This window comes from Heloderma suspectum, chromosome 2 (genome assembly GCF_057233095.1).
Source record: "Heloderma suspectum isolate Gila_16-S chromosome 2, 16-S_ref, whole genome shotgun sequence".
Taxonomy (NCBI): domain Eukaryota; kingdom Metazoa; phylum Chordata; class Lepidosauria; order Squamata; family Helodermatidae; genus Heloderma; species Heloderma suspectum.
Window position 1 is genome coordinate 193,594,654 of NC_139459.1, and position 23,514 is coordinate 193,618,167.

At 47.4% G+C, this 23,514-nt stretch overlaps 1 protein-coding gene across 1 annotated transcript; it reads right to left on the bottom strand.

Annotated features, from left to right (window-relative positions):
• Positions 1-1,743: 1,743 nt before the first annotated feature.
• On the bottom strand, positions 1,744-17,479 carry ANKRD33 (ankyrin repeat domain 33). The gene is made up of 4 exons (XM_084832319.1): positions 17,162-17,479; positions 14,698-14,827; positions 6,494-6,634; positions 1,744-2,513 (listed from the first exon to the last, which is right to left on the bottom strand). The coding sequence occupies exons 1-4, from the start codon at positions 17,477-17,479 to the stop codon at positions 1,744-1,746; spliced, it is 1,359 nt and encodes a 452-aa protein (XP_084688445.1).
• Positions 17,480-23,514: the final 6,035 nt, after the last annotated feature.

The window sequence follows — 23,514 nt, forward strand, 5'->3', positions numbered from 1 at the left end:
CCTGGGCAATAGTAGTCTTTACCAGCTTTGGGGGTGTTCTCCAGTTCTGTCTTTCCAGCTCCCACCTGATGGCTGCCTACAGCTCCGTTCTGAGAATCTGTGTGCATAATTGGTGGTTAACATAAGGCTAGGATGGGCTGCCTGTCCAAATTTCCATGAGATATGACAAATTGTGGGGTTTTCCTGTACTATCTTTTTTGAAGTAAATTTTAGGTACTTCCTACTTGGTTCTAAAAGCACCATACCACAAGAAGGGGAAGTTCCCATGCAGATGCAAACTTAGGGTAGAAGAAGGAACCCATCAACATTTCAGACCTTCCTGATAACTAAAACTGTCACTGGCTGTGGAGCTTCTGTTCCCTGGAACAGTTGTGTTCTGAAATTAGTGCTCCCTCCCACAGTCAAGATGGGATTTGTCAGTAACTCCCCCCTCCCCGCCCCGAGTAAACAAAAATAAAATAAATTAGGTATGATTGTGTGAGACAGAGGTACTGACACTGCAGTGGTAAAAGCTGCATGTCTTTGGAACTGTACAAGAACTGTAGATATTTTGAGGAGACGGTTAGAGTAAGTAGGACCTAGCTAAGAGGGTGAATACAGAAGTCATATTAAAGAGACGTCACAGAGGGTTCTTTACCTAGGTCAGCTTCTTCTCAGCTTCATAATGTTTATGACAGGTGTTAAAAACAAATCACAACTACAAAATTGCTCTGGAGGTGGAGGAGGAAGGTGTCTTGGTGATGTCACAAATGCTAGCCAATTGACACTGTCCACAGCTAACTTTTGCTGCCCACCACTTTTCTCACACACACATACACCAAGGCTGAGTTGGGAAACAGAATGGTACTTAATAATTTGCTGAATGTGACATCTGTCTGCACCTTGACAGAGAAAAGATTGCAGGATCTGGCTGTGGAAGCCACAAGGGCTTAGGAAGAGCCTTATGGTAAACTACATGTTACATGCTAATGCACAAGTGCTCCAAAGCCTTTTAAAACAAAGCCATGATGGGAGGAGGGAATTCAGATTGGAGAAGCCAAAGGAGAAGGAGGGAGGTGCTAGCCCCTTCCCACCTGTACAATTTTCCAGCTGCAAATACCCACCAAGAGGCTTCCTCCCCACAGGGCTCAGAATACATTTACAAGGGTAAATACACAATTGAAGCATGTGGGAAAAAAGCTGACTGGGCTGGGGTGGGGTGGACTTGGAGCAGAGAAACTGCAGGCCTGATATGGGTAAAACACTTCTCCCCCCGCCTCCTGGAGGATCAGGGCTCTGTTACGGGAGGACTAGGGGAGAAATGAGCAGGAGCTTGCTATGCTGCTCCCCTACAGGCCTTGCTAATTTCTGTGGGAGGAACAAGTGAGAGGTGGCAGCTCTCTCTCGCCTGCACCCTTCTTTTTTACATTTTAAAAGCTGCAGGCTTTGGTGGCAAGGCAGAAGGAGCAGAAGTCTGGCCTGGGCCATTTTAGCTCTTGCTGATGTTCCGTGCTGGCAGAGCCACTGACAGTTAAACTGTGAAAGAGAGAGAGAGAGAGAGAGAGAGAGAGAGAACACTGCTATCATAAGCCCCTTTCCTTCCACCTCCAGCATGTCACATCCCATACAGTTAGCTTCTTAGCCTGACCAATAGCTGATCGAATACTACGTGTGGGTTATAATGACATTATCTAAACCACTGGGTAGATTTTGACGTCAGGGTGGGAGTTTCTCTCCCCCCACACAAACACACACCCACAACTGTTATGATGTTTTGCTTTTGCCTTTGCTCTTCTCCTTCTTGGGCTTCCCTGCTGCTTCTTCCCCTTTCTTCTCCTCCTCCTTGAGTTCCTTGTATCGCCACTTTGGCAACTCCAGCGTGTTCTTGTTCTTGGAGCGCCATGGCTTGTTCTCCTTGGGAGCTGACTGGGCAGGCGACTTGGTGAGCTGGATTTTCGGGACCCTTCCAGGGAAGATGCTGTTGTGGCGCATGCGCGTGGGAAAGGACAGGATCTTCACAATGGTACTGGGGGGTCGGTAGGGCACCAGGACCTGGGCTGGAGTCATGAGCTGGCCGTTGCAGGACGACTCGCTGGCTGTGGATTTGGCATCAGGATCTGGGGTGTGTTCCTGGAGGATCTCTGGCACCGAGAGTCTCTGCTTGCCCACTTCTGGTGGGCTGTCAGGACAGACTGTTTGGCAAGCAGTGGCCACAAACGGGCTGGCCAAGCAAGTGGTCATACGCACCATGTGATCCGTCACACCATCTGGCTCAGGGTCATGTGGGAAATTGATTGTGAACGTGGCACAGATTTTATCCAACAAACGCTTGGCTCTGGATTTTGTGCCTACGGCTTGTGCCACCAACTCCGGCAGTGCGGGCCACTGGGGCAAGTATTTGCTAGAGAATTGCTCAGCACACGGGCGCTGCAGAAGGGTTTGGATTTGTGCAATAGTTTCAAAGCGCCCAGTCAGGGCTGCCCATTCCTGTGCTGTCTTTCCTTTTACTGGGTCCACCGCTGTCAGGTCAGCTCCTAAGAGAAAGCGCAAGTGATTAGAAATCCAACTCTGTTCCCTTCCCTTTGATAGCGCCCTGCATTTCAAAATGGCAGTCAAAGAAGCAACAGAGGGGGCTGTCCTAAATGGGCCCTGGATTCCTTTTGCCCCATTTTTGGATTCACCTGATGCAAGGGGGCCATTTGGGGGGATATTCCAAAATGTGGCTAAAGGAGTTCAGCGGTGGGTGGCATGAAGCGATTCATGCTATTTTGGGGGTGGAGGGAAAGGGGCTTATCATGATGGTTGGATTTCTTCTGGGCTTTACCACATGAGGCTAAAATCCTGCATCCTTACCAGGGCTACTGCTTCCAGATTCTTTGTGGGATTAAGATTGGCTCCTTTATACAGGCTGACACAGGCTGTTTTTATTTCTCAGCAAGTTCTATATGTTTAATTTTATAGCCACTAGGTGATGCTGTTGTTATAGCGCTATTATGGAAGTACATGCAGCAAGTACAGCACTTCATAGTGCTTCCTAGAGAAAAATCACTTTCCCTGCACTTTACAAAGGCAGGATAAAGGTAATAAAATGTGGGAGGGGCCCTTCTGTGAGTAACCAATTTTGATCGCATGATATAAGCCCCATATGGAGAAGCCCCCCCCCCAGTTTAAAAGTTGCCGGTTCTGCCAATGTGGCACATTGGCAGGAGTTAAGGTGGCCGTGGCGGCCAGACTTCTGCTCCTGTTGCTGTGCCACCAAAGCTGCCAATGCAGCCTGCAGCTTTTAGATTGTAAAAAAAAGAAGGGGGAGGGCAAAAGAGAAAGCTGCCACCTCCCACTCGTTCTCCCCACAGAAATCAGCAAGGCCTGTAGGGGAGTAGTGTAGCAGAGCTCCTGCTCATTTCCCCTCGGTCCTCCCATGTCCACCAACACCTCTCCACAGCCACAGCTTGTGGTTGCTCTGCTTATAAGATATCAGGATACAGGTTCACATTTCGTAGGCAAAGAAAATGCAGCTCAATAAGGTTTAATCCACATGCTTCTTTTGTCCCTAGCTCACATCGTGCCATGATGTGGCAAATGGGCCATCTAAACTGTTCGTCATGAGCCCAAACTGCAATTTAGCATGGCAGCGACGCTGACTGAACCAGCCTTCCCCAGCCTGCTGCCCGCCAGATGTTTTGGATTCCAGCCACCCCCAGACAGCATGGCCAGTGGTTCAGGAATGCTGGGAGCTGTAGTCCAACACACTCGGAGGGCACATGTCCTGGGGAAGGCTGAACTCAATCCGCTTTGGGAAGATTTGCAATAGCAGATGTGCTTGTTGTGACAAACCACTGGGATGATGTCTTTGCCACATCTGTGGTTCAGTCTGGGTTGGAAAAAGTAACCAACCATACATGGAGTGGTTGTGTGAAGCTGACTTAAGCTAGCATCGTATTTAACAACTCACTTGGGAGCCGTGGGGCAATTCCATGCCGGCGAGTGAGCGGGCTAGTGGAGGAGGCACAGAATGCTCCATCCCTCCTCCTCGGCCAACCCGCTGCGTTTCCATGCAGGTTGCAAAGGAAAGGCTGCCATTAGGTGGCACTGCGGCAGTCACCGAACATGGTCAAGATAATGATGGCAGCAAGGGTGAAGGACTGTTGTGCATCCTAATGGCCAGAAGATGGCTGTAGACAGCAATCAAAAAGCCATCTATAGTCAGATCAAGAGTTAGCTTCTGGTTTCCCCCCTTAGCTTTGGAGCAGGATGCTGGAGTACAGCTCCAGGGCTCAGTCCAAACAGGCCTCATCAGAGGCTAGGAGTAATGTGTGTTATCCAGTGCTGACAAGAGGTGAGTGAAAAGCCCACTGATTGTTTAGGGATCATTTCTGAACTCAGACCTGGATTAATCTGTGCTCGTTTTGGCGCCAGGGGAAAACCTTTTTATTCTCCCAGGCATTGTAGTTTTTCAGTTTGTTTTACATCTGGTATTGTATTTTAAATTTTTGCACTGCTGCTAGCTTTTGTTTGGTTATTATTTTTATAGTGTAATTTAAAACTTTTACAATGTATTTTATTGTCTGTATATTATTGTCTTGTATTTTATTATTTTATTATTTTTATAGTGTCATTTTAAACTTTTATATTGTATTTTATCATCTGTATGTTATTGTCTTGTATTTTATGGTTTTAACTGTTGTGAACTGCCCAGAGAGCTTTGGCTATTAGGCGGTATAAAAATGTAATAAATGATTGCATGAATGAATGAATGAATGAAATAATCCTTTCTTTTCGTTTTTAAACAAATCCAGCCCCCACCTTTTTTTTTTGTTCAGCCAGGGCAACTATATTTGTTCTGAGGTTGATTAGTAGGAGAACAACAGCTTATTTGTTTACACAGTTAGGGCTTTCCATGGTATGTTAGCCACATGCCCTTGCTCATGCACAGGGCTAGCAACAGCATCTGGCATCCTTGGGTAGCAGCCAGGTCTACAGCACCTTCGCAGAGCCCACTACTAATGCCTGCCCTGACCCCCATTAAAAAAATCTGGCCTGAATCTCTGAGCAGCACTGGGCGGCAGGGTCTCGCTGCCATATTAATTTCCCACAGTGCCCCTGATACCACTCCAGGGAATTGTGGGAAATTAAATGGCAGCTAAATGCAGGCACCGATGAGCACTGCTCAGGATATTGTTGACTGATACCACCAGGCAAGCCCAAGGTAAGCCGCAAACAGCGGAGGGGGTCCACCAGAGGACACTTTGCCCGGGGGATGGGCCCTCAAACCCGGAACCAAACCAGCCCACACTTTTGGATCACAGTGTGTTTGCTTTGGGTATGACTCAGCTTACCTGTTGTGCCTCTGTAGCGACCATGTGACTGTTTACAATGTTAGCTATCCTGAGGTAAAAACAGAATTGAGGCAAGAGCCCCTCATTATGCCCAGTCTCCTTTCCTTGCTTTATACTCAGGGCTGGCTGCAGTTTCTGTGGGTCTTTGGGTACCAAGGTGTCCGTGGAGCCCCTTCCTGTCTCCCCTGTTGGTCATGGCTCCCTCCCCCACACGTTCCCCCATCAAGGCTATTCTGGAAGGAGCAGAACACAAAGGTGTTCTCTTGAAACTCCTTTTGCCCCATTGGTGCTGGTAGGGATTAAGGAAGTGTCAGAGAATTGCTTTTCTACGCCCTCTCCAATGCTTCTCCCACTGAGAAATAGGAGATCACCCTAGGGGTGCCAATAACAGGGCCAGTCCATGACAGTATGCTGCCCGAGGCAAAGGAGAAGATGGCTCCCTCATCCATTCCACATACGGAAACTGACTGGACTGGCAGTTGAATTTTGCTTCAGCACTGGTGACAGGATATGGTCCTCCACCACACTTAAAGGCAGCAGGCTAATTTAGGAGGTGCAGGATGGGCTGTATGACACACACAGCTTCACGAGAGCAGAAATGGCTGGGGGACTCAGGAGAAAAGGCCGGGGGTGGGGGGGGGGTCCTGCCACTGCTGCCTGGGGCGGTTTACCACTGCAGTGTCCACCCATTTCCTGGTGGGAGGCATGCCGAGAGGTGGGGTGTGTGTGACTCCTTCACTCTTCTTTTAGTCCTGCCAGTCCCTTGGAGCATGGAACAGCTGAACTCTGCTTTCTCTGAGGCACCTCCCTCTGGGAAATGGGAGATTGTCTCCGAGCACATGTCACTCTCAAAGCAGCATGAGAGGATCACATTCTGCTGCCTCTGGGCCAGATCCCCATTTTCCTGTGCCCAGGAATGCCTGGAGGAGGGGATGGAGGACAGTTCTCTTGTGCTCTGCTTCCTCTGCTGGAACTCCCCTCCCACTCCAGCATCTCCGGTCACTGGTGGGCCCTCTCCACGGCCCCCTAGGTCTTGGCAGCCGCCTGACTAGGCCGACTTCTGACGCCAGGCCTATTTATATTAATTTGAGCACATCTGCTTTAGCTTTTGAAGGGTTAGCAGCTGGGGTTTTAAAACAGTGATTAAATCCTGAACCAGCTAATGAGGAATAATATACCTGCCATGAGCAAAGCTGCGACACAATCGTTCCTCCCTTGTACTGCTGCCTTCATGAGTGCCGTCAGACCCCGGAGGTCTCGCTTCTCAAGCTCTAGTTCTGGATAGTAGTTCAGAAGATAGTTAAGAATAGTGATGTGTCCTTCATGGAAAGACGGAGAAAGGAAACAGCCTTAGGAATGCAACCCCTCTCCAGCAAGAGATAGTTAGCATGCACTAAAGCAGTCTGCCCCAACCTGGCACCCACCAAGGAGCTGGAGTCCAACACATCTGGAAGGCGCCAAGTTGGGAAAGACCACATGAAAGACTGCAATACAGAGCGCAGTTGTGAATGCACCAGTCATGACAGACTTATAAGTCCACTTTCGGGGGGTGATTTTTCACTCTATGAGGACTTTTATTTCCCTGTATGGATTGAACATGACTGGGGCAGACAGATCATGTCTATCAACCTGACACAAACAGGAATCACCGGCGTGGCCACAAGTGAGTGAAGAGACCAGCACACACAATCCAGAGACTGAACCAGCTGAGAGCCAGTGCAGTGCAGTGGTTAGAGTGACCACCTGGGCGGAGGGCCCAATCTACATGGCCAATTTAGTCCGGAGCGACAGCACAGGGTCGTTTGAAACAGATGACATGGTCGCCAGTCCACAGCAACCCTGCAGCTGCCCTCTGGAAAAGGTGCATTTTCGGAAAGTCAGTGCATTTTTTCCTCTTAAACGCAGCTCCTGCACAGTTCTATGGCAGTGTGCCCCGTCCCCCTGCATTAAATCCTGGGCATGCCTGTTTCTGTGACCTGGCAGTGGCCTGGTCAAGGGATGGGGCCACCCCCTTCCCCTCCCTTCCCTCTTTTTCCCATTCACAGTATTGCAGTAGGGCTGTTTCAAGCACTCACAATATCAGAGTAACTGCTTTCCCCATTCACAGTTTGTAGCCTGTTTTTCCCATTCAGAATAGTGCAGTAGCACTGTTCCAGGCATTCACAATATTCCAGTGGTGGATGAGAGGGAAGAGGTGTGGGGAAAACTACAGGGGCTTAATTCGGAGCTTCCATTAAACTTCCCTGAGCAGGGGAGCATGGACACAGGTGGGAACAAGCCTCTCTCATTCGCTGAGCAGCACCTACGGCATTTCAATTTTACTCCCTGGACTCCGCCCACCCAACACCGGTTTCAAGTGCTCTGTGACCCGGGAAAGCAGGTATTTATGTAGTGTATACACTGCTTTTCTTGCTTCATGTGCCACTGATGGAGCAAAGTGATTTCATGAAAATCCGGATATAACCAGAAAGCACTTTTCATTCCGTTTCTATGTAGATTGGGCCCAGGCAGACCTGCGTTCAAATCCCCACTCAGCCATGAAGCTCATTGGGTGAGCTTGGGCCAGTCACTCTCTCTTGGCTGGATTTAACTCACAGCATTGTGGTGAGGATAAAATGGGTGTTGGGGAACTATATATGCCCCCCTGAGCATGCATGCATGCATGCATATGCATATATATATATATATATATATATATGAGCACACTCTGTGTGTGGCGGCAGTATTGCAACTGAAACTCTCCCCATGACCTGAGTTTGATCCCAGCGGAAGCCGGGTCTCGGGTAGCCGGCTCAGGTCGACTCAGCCCTCCGAGGTTGGTAAAATGAGTACCCAGCTTGCTGGGGGAAAGGTAGTCATGACTGGGGAAGGCAATGGCAAAGCACCCCGCTCTAGTCTGCCATGAAAACGCCAGCATAAGCAGGCGTCCCTCTAGGGGTCAGTAGTGACCCGGTGCTTGCACAGGAGGAACCTTTCCTTTTTCCAAGCATTTTAGAGGGAGGGCAGGATATAAATGGAACAAACACATCAATAATCCTTTTGCATACACAGGGAATTGAAAGTTAGGAACATAGGAAGCTGCCTTATACTGAGTCAGCCCATTGGTTCATCTAGCCCAGTATTGTCAACACTGACTGGCAGCAGCTGTCTGGGGTTTCAGGCAGGAGTTTTTCCAGCATCTCCACCTACCTGGAGATGCTGGGGATCGAACCTGGGACCTTCTGCATGCAAAGCATGTGCTCTACCGCTGAGCCACAGCCCTTGGCCAAATTAAGCCCCCCAAACTGGTTGTGTGAACTGACGCCTAATATGAATGTTTTAGTGGGGGTGCTTTGTGATCTGTCCCATACCTATTTAAGTTGAAATAAATGTTATATTTACTATTTTAGCATTCTGTAAATATTTGTGAATTCTCCCTGTTTGAACTTCAGCATTCTTAAACTTCAGTTTATATACAATTAACCAAAAACCACCACCGCCCCTGGTTCCAGGCTACTGTAAAAGTGTTGCCAATTTTCTGAGTCTTTGACTGGCTGAATTCTTTAGAAGTGCCTTTGATTATTTCGATACAGGCTATTGAGATTACACTGATTGCCCTCTAATGTGAATTCACCCTTTCAGCATTCTGCTAAATTCTGGATGAAGACAGACATGTTTGTTTTTTAAAAAAAATTGTTCAGCCATGGTGTGTGTCCAGCTTCCACTGAGCTTCACATTTTGCATGACAGATGTACATACCAGCAAATCAAACACTGTTTCAGGAGCCATTCGTAACTCTCCCAGTGCTTCAAATGGGTTGTTCAATTGTTCTATTTTTAAAAGTGCTTTTCCTTTTACAAAGGGAACTTTAAAGAAATGCAATTTTCCTGGTAGGAGGAACACTGGAGGAAGGAGGTTTCTTGGTAATGGCATGGGCATCAGCCAATCAGTGCTGTGCACAACTAGCTGCTTCTACAACAGAACTTCAATATTGTATTATTTGTTGATTTCCAGAGCTCAGCCCTGGAGAGGGAAAGATATATTTGGACTGAACACAGTAAGAGTGATTCCAAAGAGGCCTACGACTGCTCTACATCTAATGGGTTGGATCCAGAGTTGACCCTCCATGGGTAGAAAGGCTCCTTCAGTTGGTGAAAGGAACTGGGACCCAGCAGAGCCTCCGTGCTGGAGGAAGGACTAGGCAGCAATTCTCTCAGATACTCCTCCTTCCCCCTGCAGATCCCAGCGCCATCTCATACTCTGTCTCCTAGCCTATCATTGCTGACTTCGGGGTGGGGGGCACATAGGGGGCTTCAGAGGTGAGAGGGAATTGGCAAAAAAAAAAACCTGTCTTGAGTTTTAAATGTTGGCTCTGTTTTGTAGTTATGCAGCCTTATCCATCACAATCTGCACAAACAAATTACAGAGCACTAAACAGATAAATGAACTAGGAAGGGAAGCAGGCGTGAAGTGATAACTCCTCTGCGTGTTTGGAATGCCAAAAGAGACCTGAATTAAAATGCGCACTTTGCAAGTTCAGTACATTAATCACATTTGGTCTTTACTGTGATGATACATTTTGGTGGCCCTGTTTCTCATGGACGAGTGGCCATGCCTGACCTGAGCCCACTGCCACCTTTCAGTACACTCATTCTACTTCTATACAAATATGTATTTATTATTATTCACCTGCTTCTGGATTCTACAGATCTTGCTCATACTTGTTAGAAGCAGAGCAGGAACCTGCAGAGTGTTACTTTTTGCCACCAACCCCAGCCAGCCCTTTCTCCATATATATCCAGGGCCCAATCCACATGGAAACAGAATGAAAAGTGCTTTCTTGTTATATCTGGATTTTCATGAAATTGCTTTGGTCTGTCAGGGCACATGAAGCAAGAAAAGTGGAGTATACACTACTTGAAAACTTGCTTTCAAGGGTCACACAGCACTTGAAACCCCCATACTTTGGGGTTGGGTGGGTGGAGTAGAACTGAACATCATCAACCCCATAGGTGCTGCTCAACGAATGAGAGAGGCTTGTTCCCCACCCCTGTCCATGATCCCTTGCTCAGGGAAGTTTACTGGAAGCACTGAATTAAGCCCCTGTAGTTTTCCCCACACCTCTCCCCTCTCATCCACCACTGGGATATTGTGAAAGATTAAAAGATACTGTGCTATTGTGAATGGGAAAAACAGGCTACATAATCTGAATGGATGAAGCAGCTACTACACTATTGTGAACATTTGAAACAGTGCTACTGCACTTTTATGAATGGAAAAAACAGGCTGCATACTGTGAATGGGGAAAGCAGCTACTCCGCTAATGTGAATTAATGAAACATTGCAACTATGCTATTTTGAATGGGAAATATAGGCTACATATTGTGAAAAGGGGAAGCAGCTACTCCGCTATTGTGAATGCCTGAAATTGTGCAACAGCGCTATTATGAATGGGAAAAAGAAGCTAGATATTGTGAATGGGTAAGCAGCCCTACTGTGAATGGGGGAAAAGAGGGAATGGGTGGGTGGCCCCACCCCTTGACCAGGTCACTGCCAGGTCACAGAAATAGGCACACCCAGAATTTAATGTGGGGGGATGGGACATACTGCAGCGGGACCGTACAGGAGCCGCATTTAAGGAAAAAATACTTTCCTTAAGACTAAAAGGACTTTCTGAAAATGCGCCTTTTCTACAGGGAAGCTGCAGGGTTGCTGCGGATTGGTAACAGCATGATCTATCGCAAACAACCCTGATGTGCTATCGCTCCACGCTAAACCCACTATGTAGATTGGGCCCAGGTGGCCCTTTTCTTATACACATCTGTGTGGCCAAAAGACTCATAACTGAGAACCATATCTGAGTGAGTGCCTGCTCCCTTACCAGCGTGCCCAGTCACTGAGGTAATCAGATGAGGTGCTCCTGGCGATTCCACATGGACCTGCAGTCCGTTTGGAATCCATTCGGAATAGCGCCTTTAGTGTATTGGCTCCCTCTCTGTGGAACTCCTTGTCTTTTGATGTCAGGCAGGCACCAACATTGTTTTGTTTTCAGCACCTGCTGCTGAAGACATTTTTATTTTAACAAGCCTTCCCTGACTAACCAGCCACAGTTTTATTCACATAATTTGATTTTAAAGATTTTAACTCTGCATTTTGTTTCTTTCTTCTTTTTTATTGTTCAACGCTCAGTAATTTTATTGGATGTAAAGAGGTATATAAATCTTGGAAAGAAAGAAAGAAAGAAAGAAAGAAAGAAAGAAAGAAAGAAAGAAAGAAACTATTTAGCATGAAACTGGAGGGAAAGATGGGATGAACAAAGGCCCAAAGTAGTAGACCTCTCCCTCCTTTGCCCATTTCAGCGCCATTTCATATATTACTCAGAGGCAAATCTAGGTTTGCTACCTAAGTGCACACTCAACAAGGAGTTTTCAGGGGCAAGCCACACATTACACACAAATGCAGGCCATGGATCCCCACCAGTATATCCTTTCTTAAAATGAAATTACTGGTTGTAATTTTGAGCAAAGGAGTAGCGGGATGGGGAGGAGTGCTTAACCTTTCCCCGCTGGCCATTTTCCCAATCAGAATTGCTGTGCCTCCCTGCTTGAGTTCAAGATGCGTGTTTCTGAGAGCAAGTAGGGAAGGGGATTTTAGTGTGTGTGTGTGGGAGAAATAATGGTACATTTGTAGTTTGCTCGTCAGCTGCAGCCAAAATGTACCTGTATGATATGTATATATACAGGCCTTTACCATATTTACACTTTTTATCTGTACACTTAAAACATCGTAGGTGTCAACCTAAAAAAGGCAATGTTTGGAGTGCCACCCACAACTGCTGCAGATCAGAGTGCTTCAACTCAAGCCTCTGATATTCTTCCATGATCTACATCTCCTTCACAACTCATAATATTATCACCCCCGAATTCCCAGGCATTTCAAATAGACATATAGTCTCCATACATGTGTATTTTACTGTTTATTTTAAACAGACGTATGGCGTACTTCCAGACAGACAGACAGCTCCCAGTGCTCCCAGTCAGAAGGCGCTGAGCACCCTATTCCATCTTTCCCTCTTTAACAGATTTCCTGTGCTAGAAAAAAGATGGAAGCAGCTGAAGCTGAAGACACCATTGTCTGGGCCCCCCATCAACTTCCGTGAGTGAGGCAGGACAATTGCACTATAAAAGCCTTGTACGGATGCACCCATCATCTCCATACATGTGTACTTATTTATGTAAAGCATTTTTGCTCATATACATACACTTTCACAGAGAAACACTAACATTATTTTGCCAGTTAATTTAAGGAAAATAGAAGCAAGCAGCCATCTTTGAATTCATTTGATTAAATCGTCGGAGTTAGTGGGCCTCCTGCCTATGCAAGAGCCCCTTCTTTGGCTAATGGCCATTGGGCAGGTGGGACTTGCTGTCTATCTATTGCAGGGGTGGACAACTTGAGGCCTCCAGATGTTTCAGCCTACAATTCCCATCAGCCCTACCCAGCATAGGCAATGGTGAGGGATCATGGGAGTTGCAGGCCAAAACATCTGGAGGGCCACAAGTTGTCCACTCCTGTTTTTATGGCATGTTGAGAAGATCATGAAAACTTCCACTCCCAATATTATTTTCAAGCCATTCTGAATCTTGCCCTTGCCCTTTGTGACATCAGCATTAACTTAACTAACAATCTTCCTTCTTAACCAACTAATCTGCAAAGTGGAATATATTTCAGTCGGGCTTCAGGCCTGGGCATGGGACAGAAACGGCCTTGGTCGCCTTGGTGGATGATATGAGGAGGGCTCTGGATAGGGGTGAATGCTCCTTCCTTGTTCTCCTCGACCTCTCAGCAGCTTTTGATACCGTTGACCACGGTATCCTCCTGGACCGCCTGGAGGGGTTGGGCATTGGAGACACCGTACTGCGGTGGTTCCGGTCCTTCCTCTACGGCAGGTACCAGAGGGTAGCACTGGGAGAGGAGGTTTCGGACACATGGCCGCTCACTTGTGGGGTGCCACAGGGTTCCATCCTCTCCCCGATGCTATTTAACATCTATGTGAAGCCGCTGGGGGCTATCATCAGGAGGTTTGGGGTGCGGTGTCATCAATATGTGGATGACACGCAGCTCTCCCTCTCATTCAAATCTTCACCAAGGTTGGCCATAGAATCCCTGTCCAAATGTCTGGAGATGGTGAGTGGCTGGATGGGGAGGAACAAGCTGAAGCTGAACCCTGACAAGACCGAGGTACTTTTGGTGGGAGACAAGAGGAGGCTGGGGGATGTTGACCTGGTGTTGAATGGGGTACGGCTACCCTTGAAAGACCAGGTCCGCAGCCTGGGGGTCATTTTGGACTACCACTGTCCATGGAGGCTCAGGTGTCAGCTATGAGCTGGACAGCGCTGTATCAACTCCATCTGATATGGTGGCTGTGCCCCTTCCTTCCCAACCATCTACTCCCATCGGTAGTATATGCCCTAGTCTCCTCTCGTCTAGGCTACTGTAATGCGCTGTACGTGGGGTTACCCTTGAAGACGGTTTGGAAGCTGCAGCTGGTACAGAACGTGGCAGCTCGCCTGATTAAAGGCAGCCGCTGGCGAGATCACATCACTCCGGTGCTGAAGGAGTTGCACTGGTTACCAGTTGTTTTCTGGGCCAAATTCAAGGTGTTGGTTTTGACCTTTAAAACCCTATATGGTTCCGGCCCAGCCTATCTTAAGGAGCGCCTCCAGCAACACCAGGCAGGCTGCTTAACAACATCAGCCTTGGATGGCCTTCTCTCTGTTCCATCAGCCAGGACAGCTAAACTGGTGGGGAGGAGGGAGAGAGCTTTCTCTGTGGTGGCCCCCACTCTGTGAAACTCCCTCCCTAGGGAACTCTGCTATGCCCCCTCTTTAATGAGCTTCCACCGTGCATTAAAAACATGGTTGTTCAGGCAGGCATTTGGGGTGGGCTAGGGTATTTTAGAAAATGTTTTTCCTGTAGAATTTTATTTTTTTTAAACTGTTTTATTATATACTTTGTACATCGCCCAGAGTGGCTGGGTGACCAGCCAGATGGGCGATTAATAAATTTAATAAATAAAAAAATATTGATTTGGAAGAATGATTGAGACTGCTAATACATATATCAAGACTCTCTTGGAATAGATAACCTGCATTAAACTTCTCACTGGCATTTTGTTGTATATAACATGTAACTCTTTTACCTAATCAGTTCTCTGTTTCCAGTTGGATACTGCTCAGTATAGTAATTTCCACCATTGAGTTTTACAGCTCACTTGCGCACAACATGAAGCTGCATTTTCCCCTTTGCTGCTTTTAAATTCTGGCCAGGTGCCCACTGTTGGAATCTTCCACGTTCCTGGATACGACCACTGGCCACTGTATGAAAGTAGAACATTTCCTACCTGCCTGAGCTGCTACCATGAGTGCTGTGTTTCCATCGTTATCCTGATGATTGATATTTATGCAGGGGCATTTGCTGAGAACAGAGACAATGTCTACATAGCCCTTGAAACATGCCACCAATAGACCATTCTGTGGAGCAAAAGGGAACAGGTGTTACGATTCGGCCACCTGAGCAAAATGATACCCTCTCACCCACATTGGCTCTTTCCTGCCCATGCACCTCTTCAGGTAACTCTGTCCCATGGTCCCAGTATGCTGCCAGTTGCTGCACCAGCAGGGTCAGCCCAAGACATTTTGCTGCCTGAGGCAAACAAGATGACGCCTCCCTCCCCAGTCCACATACAGAAGCTGACTGTACCGATAACTGAATCTTATTTCAACACTGGCAATGGGATAGCGTCCTCCAACACCTGAGGCAACAGGTTACATAGGGGACCCAGGACAGACTGTATGGCATACACAGCTCTGTCCTCCAACTAAGGGGAACTACTGAGAGGTTGCCCACAAGCATCTGCCGCCTGAGGCAGTCGCCTCACTTTACTTAATGGTAGGGCTGGCCCTGAACAGCAGTGGAATGTGGCCATTCTCCTATGCTCTCTCAGCAGCCAAGACAAAAGCACATGGATGCCTTTAAGAAACAGGGTGTAATGCAGCAATAACAGCTGCTCTCACAGCATCCTTGGCAACTCCACTGCTACCCATCCATCCTGACGCTGCATACTGAGGACGATGTTCCTTCAGTAACCATGCATGGAAAACGGTGAAACGCAGAGTGCCACGATATCGTCACAGAACCAAGTCCACACCTCCGCCCACACATAATGCACAATGGTTGTGCCGTGAATGGTGGACAGCACCTGCCGCATCAGAGCCTGCCACGGCCCAGTAAACTTGCATGCAGAACCCACAGGATGCCCAGGAGAATGGTTTGCGTCCTGATAGGGTGCCAATGCTTTGTTAAAGCTAATATTCATAACATACAACATAACGTATCTGGGAGTCTGTGGAAGGGGCACAAGCATTTTGCAAGGGAGGGAGGAGGAAGCATGAGGGCAGGGCAGAATGGAAGCATGTTCACAGGAGGCAACAGTGTGACCTGGTTTCAGGGTCCCGTCTGACCCAGACCCTGGAAAACCCTCTTCAGAGGAAGAGGCTTGGGACACCATGGAGAACCTCTCCTGAACTGAAGATCAGAAGAAACCTGTACAGCCCAAAGGCAGCCTGGAGAGCCCCATCTTCCTCACCTGGGCTTCCTAGTAACTCCTCTGGCCTCATACCAGGCCCTGCCTTGATCCATTCTCCTTCTTTGCCCCCTGGCCCTCAAGAGCAAAGGCAGCAGTGGACCTGGTAAGAAGCTCAGAATCACAGTAGGAGCACCCGTTCGGCTGCCAAAAGGTTCTATTGCCAGGGGTTTACTTATGAGAAAGTATCTAGGAGGGGGAGAAGATCCAGCTGCAAGTAATGACCCAGCTGAGGATTAAGAAGAGGGGTTGGTAATGAGTCTATAAGGTGCTTGGTCTCCCCTGGACCTTTGCCGGGTTAACAGCTCCCTTTGAGTCATTACCTCCAGCTCCTTGCTTATTGCCACCAGCAGCTCAGTGTGACAGAGCAATGCCGCAGGAAACTGGAGATGGGCATTCAAGTCCCACCCCTGAGAAATGCACATGTGGCCTCCATGAAACAAAAACAGCTTCTTGGGTGTTCTGCCAGCAAAAATAATTATGGATGGAAAATGGGAGGAGAAGCAGGATTAGAATTCAGGACTCCTGCTCCCTAGAGCATCATCGAACTCTACAGCCACGGGAGCAGATAGACGAGTAATCCATGATGGGCCCTTTTTCTCCTAGGGGCCCAGACCATGATATATGCCCTCTTCCCTCCTCCCATCCCAATGTGTGGAGCCTGGGAATTCCAGTCCTAGAGTCCAGTACTTTAAAGAGGGCCTATGTGACGCTCTAGCTCAGTACAACCGCACAGGCACAGTTTCAATCTCTAGCTATGGGCTCCAAGGAGAAAGGGCTGCAAAGAACCACCCACACTGCCTGGTGCATCAGCCTGAGACAGTGCAATGCTAGGACCAGTGAGTTATCCCTCAGATAACTCTCTGATTAATTCATGCCCCAGGATGCCTTTCCCTTTGCCCACTCTGTGCCGTCCTGCCACACCTCCCCCATGGAAATTGATTTAGCTAGCTTCACACATAATGGAGCTATTTGGTGACCACTCCACGGTGGAGCTGCTATAAGGTATGTTAAACTCGTAGCATGGCTGGAATGATTTGCCATGACTGCCTCTTATGGTCAGCAATGCTAGGGGATGATTTCTGGGACCCAAGAATCTGTAGCTCTGTTCTGTCTGATGTCTATAGCCCATTTGAGCCATGCCTTCTTTTCATCCCAAAGCCATTTCATTGCTAGCTCTTATATGCTGTGTCAGGGTTGAGGTGTGTGAGTTTTCAAGTACCCGTCCATTGATGTCAAGTTCCATGCCTTCCTCCTGGGTCACCCCCATATCAATTTTCTCTTGTAACAGCTTCGCATTGTTCTTGACACAGCACTGGTAGAACGTGAGCTCAATGCCTTCCTTATCGTTGGACGCAGAGTGTTCATAGACAGGGTAGACGGAGTCATCAGATAGGATGCTGCTGGTCTCTGAACTTCCGATGTTGCACTTATACTCACTCTCTTCATCCTCTTCACTTTCCTCGTAGTATAGTTCTGGATCTGATTCATCTCGGGTGGGTGATGTGCCTCGCTCTCCTTCACTGCTAGCATCGGTCATCTAGCCCACTCACAGCAAGCAGCATTTGCTGTTCTTTTGGCTGCCCATTGTGGTTTCAGTGGCAATGACCTGTTCTCTTGTGGCCTACCGCCTTCTTCAGTTACACACTGGGGATCTGCGAAGCAAAGAAGAAGTCTTGATTGCCACCCACCATAAACAATTCTTCCCCCCCTCCAGAAAACAGATTCCCTCCCCAAAATATGACTTTCTTCTAAACATCTGCTCAGTGTCCTCCAAAGCAATGGCTTTTAGTGTGGGTTCCAAGGAACCAAAGGGTTCCTTGAAGGGTTATCAGGTGTTGTCTTTGAGAAGATCGGTAACGGCAGACAAGCTTCTTTGAAAGATGACTTGAACATCACTACTGATCTCCCCCTGCCATTTACTAACAGGGACATATAGGGTTTGTTCTAGGGTACACTTTCAATGCACATGGGGTGGTGGTGAGGTCCATCAAGGCCTCAGTTCATGTGAACTGTGCATACGCAGTAGAAGTCTACGAATTCCGTTCAATGTGCAAGGGCTTCTATGGCAGATGTGCTAGTGTTCTTCACCAGACAGGTTAATGTGGAAAGGTTTCAGTTGAGGGGCAGCCTTGCCCTTAGGCAGAGTGAGGCAACTACCTCAGGTGGTAGGTGCTAGGGGGCAATGGCAATAGCCCCCTCCTGAGCCCCTCCCCCCGCCCTTCCCCTCTGTTGGAGGACAAAGTCATGTGCGCCACATGGCCTGTCCTGGACTCCCTAAACAAGCCTGCTAACCCCTCAGGTGCAATGGAGGACACCAACCCCTCACCAACGCTGTAGTAAGATTCAGATGGCAGTCCAGCTGGCTTCTGTACATGGAATTGCAGAGAGAGGAACACAGTCTTGTTCAAGCAGAAAAATGTCCTGGGCCAGCCCTGGTTCCATTTCACTAGGACAGGCTGGGCAACTTGTGGCCCTCCAGATGTTTTGGCCTACAACTCCCATCATGCCTCACCACTGGCTATGCTGGCTAGGGCTGATGGGACTTGTGGGCCAAAACGTCTGGAGGGCCACAAGTTGCCCACCCCGGAACTAGAAAGTTTGAAATAACTGCTCTTGATTGGATGTGAAACATTGATTTCTCTCAGCTGATCACCCCCAGGCCTGATGCACACACTGAGTATCAAGCTGCGTGGGTGATCTCCTGACTAAGTTTAACTACACCAGATAACCCCACTCTCACCCCCACTGCTCACACAAACATCTTACTATGCGGAGCCACGTTCAAACAGTTCTGTTCAAGCAACCGTCCATGCAGGTGGCTGAACGTATGTACCGGCCATTAACAATTCAGTAAAACCTCTGTCCATTGGTAGCTGAAAGGCACATGGTCCCCAGTTAAACTAAAGAGTGGTTGTTTCAGGAGGAAGGAAGGAAGCTTGGGGCTGTTGTGGCCTGAGGGCCTGGGACCCTCAGGAATAAGAAGCAGGGCCTGGAATAAGCTCAGCAGATGTAGAGTGTAATGTTCATTTAGGTTTTATCTTTGCATACTAGACTCTTGGTTCTAGCTTGTGACTAACCCAGTGGCCTGGATCCAGTAAATTATATGCATTACAGCAGCCTTGTGGAGCCCCAACCACACCAAAGCATTTTCAGGGTCAACCACCTGACTGGTAGGATCCACTGGGACTCAAACTGGAAGCCTCTTGGCCCGCACATTGTGGTAAATCACTCAAAGATTCAGGCAGCATTGTTCTCCCAGGCTCCCACCTGGCTCCACCCACCTGGTAGCCCATTGGTTCCTCTGACCTGGCCTGGGTACAGAATCATAGAACAGTAGGGTTGGAAGGGGCCTACAAGACCATCGAGTCCAACCCCCTGCTCAATGCAGGAATCCAAGTCAGAGCATCCCTGACAAGTGGCTGTCCAGCCTCGTCTTGAATGCCTCCAGTGTGGGAAAGCCCACCACCACCCTAGGTAATTGGTCCCATTGTCATGTTGCTCTAACAGTCAGGAAGCTTTTCCTGATGTTCAGCCAGAATCTAGCTTTCTGTAAGTTGAGCCCATTATTCTGTGTCCTGCACTCTGGGATGTTCGAGAAGAGATCTGGGCCTTCCTCTCTGGGACAACCTTTCAAGTACTTGAAGAGTGCTATCATATCTCCCCTCAGTCTTCTTTGCTCAAGGCTAAACATGCCCAGTTCTTTCAGTCTCTCCTCATAGGGCTTTGTTTCCAGTCCCCTGATCATCTTTGTTGCCCTCCTCTGAACCCTCTCCAGTTTGTTTGCATAGTCCTTAAAGTGTGGTGCCCAGAACTGGACACAGTATTCAAAATGAGGCCTAACCAGTGCTGAGTAGAAGGGAACTAGTACTTCACATGATTTGGAAGCTATACCTCTATTAATGCAGCCCAAAACAGCATTTGCCTATTTTGCAGTCACATCACACTGTTGGCTGATATTCAGCTTGCAATCTACAACAATTCCAAGATCCTTCTCGCTTGTAGTAGTGTTGAGCCAAGTATCCCCCATCTTGTAACTGCATTTGGTTTTTCCCCCCTAGGTGCAGAACTTGGCAATTATCCCTGTTAAATTTCATTCTGTTGTTTTCTGCCCAGCGCTCCAGCCTATCAAGATCACTTTGAATTTTGTTTCTGTCTTCCAGGGTATTAGCTATCCCGCCCAATTTTGTGCCATCTGCAAATCTGATCAGCATTCCCTGCACCTCCTCCTCCAAGTCATTAATAAAAATGTTGAAGAGCACTGGGCCCAGGATTGAGCCCTGCAGTACCCCTCTCGTTACGTCTCCCCAGTTTGAGAAGATCCCATTGATCAGCACTCTTTGAGTCTGTTTCTGTAGCCAGCTGTGGATCCACCTGATAGTTGTTTCATCTAGCCCACTTTGAGCTGGTTTGCTCATCAGGATATCATGGGGCACTTTGTTGAAAGCTTTGCTGAAGTCAAGGTATATTATGTCCACAGCATTTCCACAGTCCGCAAGGGATATTACCTGATCAAAAAATGAGATCAGATTAGTCTGGCAGGATTTGTTCTTAAAAACCCATGTTGGCTTCAAGTAATCACTGCACTGTTTTCAAGGTGCTTACAGATAGATTACTTTATAATCTGCTCCAGAATTTTCCCAGGGATTGATGTCAGACTGACTGGTCTGTAGTTCCCAGGTTTTGAAGATATGGACAACATTAGCCCTCCTCCAATCACCTGGCACTTCACCCGTCCTTCATGAGTTCTCAAAGATAATAAATAGTGGTTCTGAGAGTTCTTCTGCCAGTTCCTTTATTACTCTAGGATGTAGTTCATATGGCCCTGGAGATTTGAACTCATTCAAAGTAATTAGGTGTTCCTTGACCATATGCCTATCAGTCTCAAGCTGCAATCCTGCCCCTTCAGCCTGTACTTCGCCTTTGCCAGGGGGCGGGGTGTCATAGATCCTCTTTCCGGAGAAGAGTGAGCCAAAGTAGGAATTGAGCACTTCTGCCTTTTCGTTGTCATCTTTTATCATTTTGCCATCCTTATTTAGTAGTTGAACCACTATTTCTTTCCTCTGTATTTTACTATGCACATATCTGAAGAAAGCCTTTTTGTTGCTTTTACAATCCCTTGCTAACCCCAGCTCATTCTCAGCTTTAGCCTTCCTGACGCCATCCTTGCAATTCTATGCTACCTGCCTGTATTCTTCCTTTGTTGCTTGGCCTTCCTTCCACTTCCTATATGTGTCCTTTTTTGTTTTTAGGTCTTCTCTAAGCTTGCTGTAAAGCCACATTGGCTTCTTCTGTTGTCTTCCACCTTTTCTTCTTGTTGGAATTGTCTGTAATTGTGCCTTGAGAATGTCCTTTTAAAAAAAACTCCCACCCATCTCGGATGCCTTTTCTCATTACAGTCGCTTGCCATGGGACCTTACTTATAGTTGTTCTGAGTTTATTAAAATTGGCTTTCCTAAAATCCAGGGTACGCGTTTGGCTACACTCAGATTTTGCTTCCTTTAGAACCAAGAACTGAAGTATAACATGGTCACTTTTGCTCAGAGTTCCTGTAACTGCTACTTTGTCCACTAAGTCATCTCTGTTGGTTAGGATCAAGTCAAGGATAGCTGATCCTCTAGTTCCTTCCTCCACTTACTGTAGGAGGAAGTTATCAGCAACACAAGTCAGGAATTTCCTGGAGGGGCCATGTTTTGCAGAATTTGTCTCCCAACAAATATTGGGGAAATTGAAGTCCCCCATTGCTACTACATCATGCTTCCTTCAAACACTGTAGGCCTTGGTTTCATTGCCTCTGCTTGACTGACCTTCAGCTCCTTGCTCGCTCTCATACAGGTTCCCCTGTAATTCTTCTGCAGGCCGTCCCCCAGTCTCATCCTCAAGTACCTGGAAACGGTTCCATAGCTCCACTGCTTCTACTGGTACAGAGTGGCTTCTAGTTCTTCTTCTCCTGTCACCCTTTTCCAAGGAGTATCCTCTACTGCATTTTTCCTCACCTCAGCATTTCCCATTTCTGCCTCAGCTTGCTGTTGCTCTTCAAGCTTCTGTTCTTCACTTTGCTGCTGCCCAAGCGTTCTGTCCAAGAACTCTTCGCGTTCTCTTATTCCCTGGAGGATCGTCAGTCGCTGCTCCAGGCCTCTTACTTTTTCTTCCAGCAGTGTGATCAACCTGCACTTGTTGAACGTGTAGGCCATGTTGTTCTCAGGCAAGAAAACAAACATTGCATCACGGGACATCATGCTGCTGGGAGTGCTGAGGTAGGTTAGGGGATGGACATTCTGCTCTGGACAGTTTTGAGGAACAGAAAGGGAGGTGGGGTTGCACTATATGTTAAAAATACATAGCTCTGCACAGAAATACAGGAGGATGAGCTTGGTAGCCCCATCGAGAGCATCTGTGTTAAAATAAATGGAGCAAAGAATAAAAGCAACCTCTCTGTTGGAGTCTACTAGGTAGGGCTGAAAAGAATCCTGCCTGAAACCCTGGAGAGCCATTGCTGCCAATCAGTGTCAACAATAATGGCATAGATGGACCAGGGTTCTGACTCAATCTAAGGGAGCTTCCTATAGTCCAGCTTGCTATGTTCAAGACATCAATTCTCCTATAATTAGATCCCGTTTTTGAAACATTATTTCCTAAAGTTTTGGCAGATCATCAGTTTGCTTTAATATGTATAGGCTGCAAATTATTCAATTTGTGCAGATTGTCATAGGTCCCCTAATAATGTGTCCTGTCCCACACACACACCCCTTTTGAAGTCTTATTAAACACTGCAAGAAGAAAGGCCTGGGTAGCAACATATATTTTTCAAGTTGACAGTGTAATGGCTGCAAAATAAAAGTCAAACGTTGAACTAACTATCCCTTGCTGCAAAATGTGGTCCGAAGAGGTAAAATCTCAATCCTCGAATATCAGCACATATTAAAAACAAAAACAAAATGGCAAGGCATACAAACACCACAAATTACACACACACACACACATAACCTCGCCCCAGCCTTATTTTAGTATTTAAAACATGATTCCCCAATTACCAGCTGCTTCCTTGTATAGTTTAGATACAGCTAAATCCAGTTTCTTTACACTTTCAGAATAAGGTGGCATCAAACCTAACTACCGAAGCCATACAAAAAAAGGCACACATTGGCATAACGATAATAACAAGGGGAATGAATCACTGGAAAAGCTTACCTGGGGATGATGTGGATTCTCCATTGTTTGTTGTCTTTAAAGTGAAGATCATACATTTAGTCTCAGGGTGTGCCAGAATGCCCAAGCTTGGTTCATTAACTGAAGGAGATGGCTGTGGAATGTATTCTGATCCAGACTCCGCTTTGAGATGCAATACCTTTGCTTGCCTTAGAAGGTAATCTTTGGGGCTGCTGTTCTTAACCCTGTCCCTATCTTCCAGCCAAGACTTTCCCTGAACTCAGATGTTTAGCTCTTGTGTCTCTTCCTTTGATTTTCACCACAGCAGGCTCTGGGTGGAGCATCATTCCGAGATGCTAAAACACATGGAACTTTTCTGACACAGTCTCCCCCCGCTCCCCCGGAATGAAAGAAGCTTCAACCTCC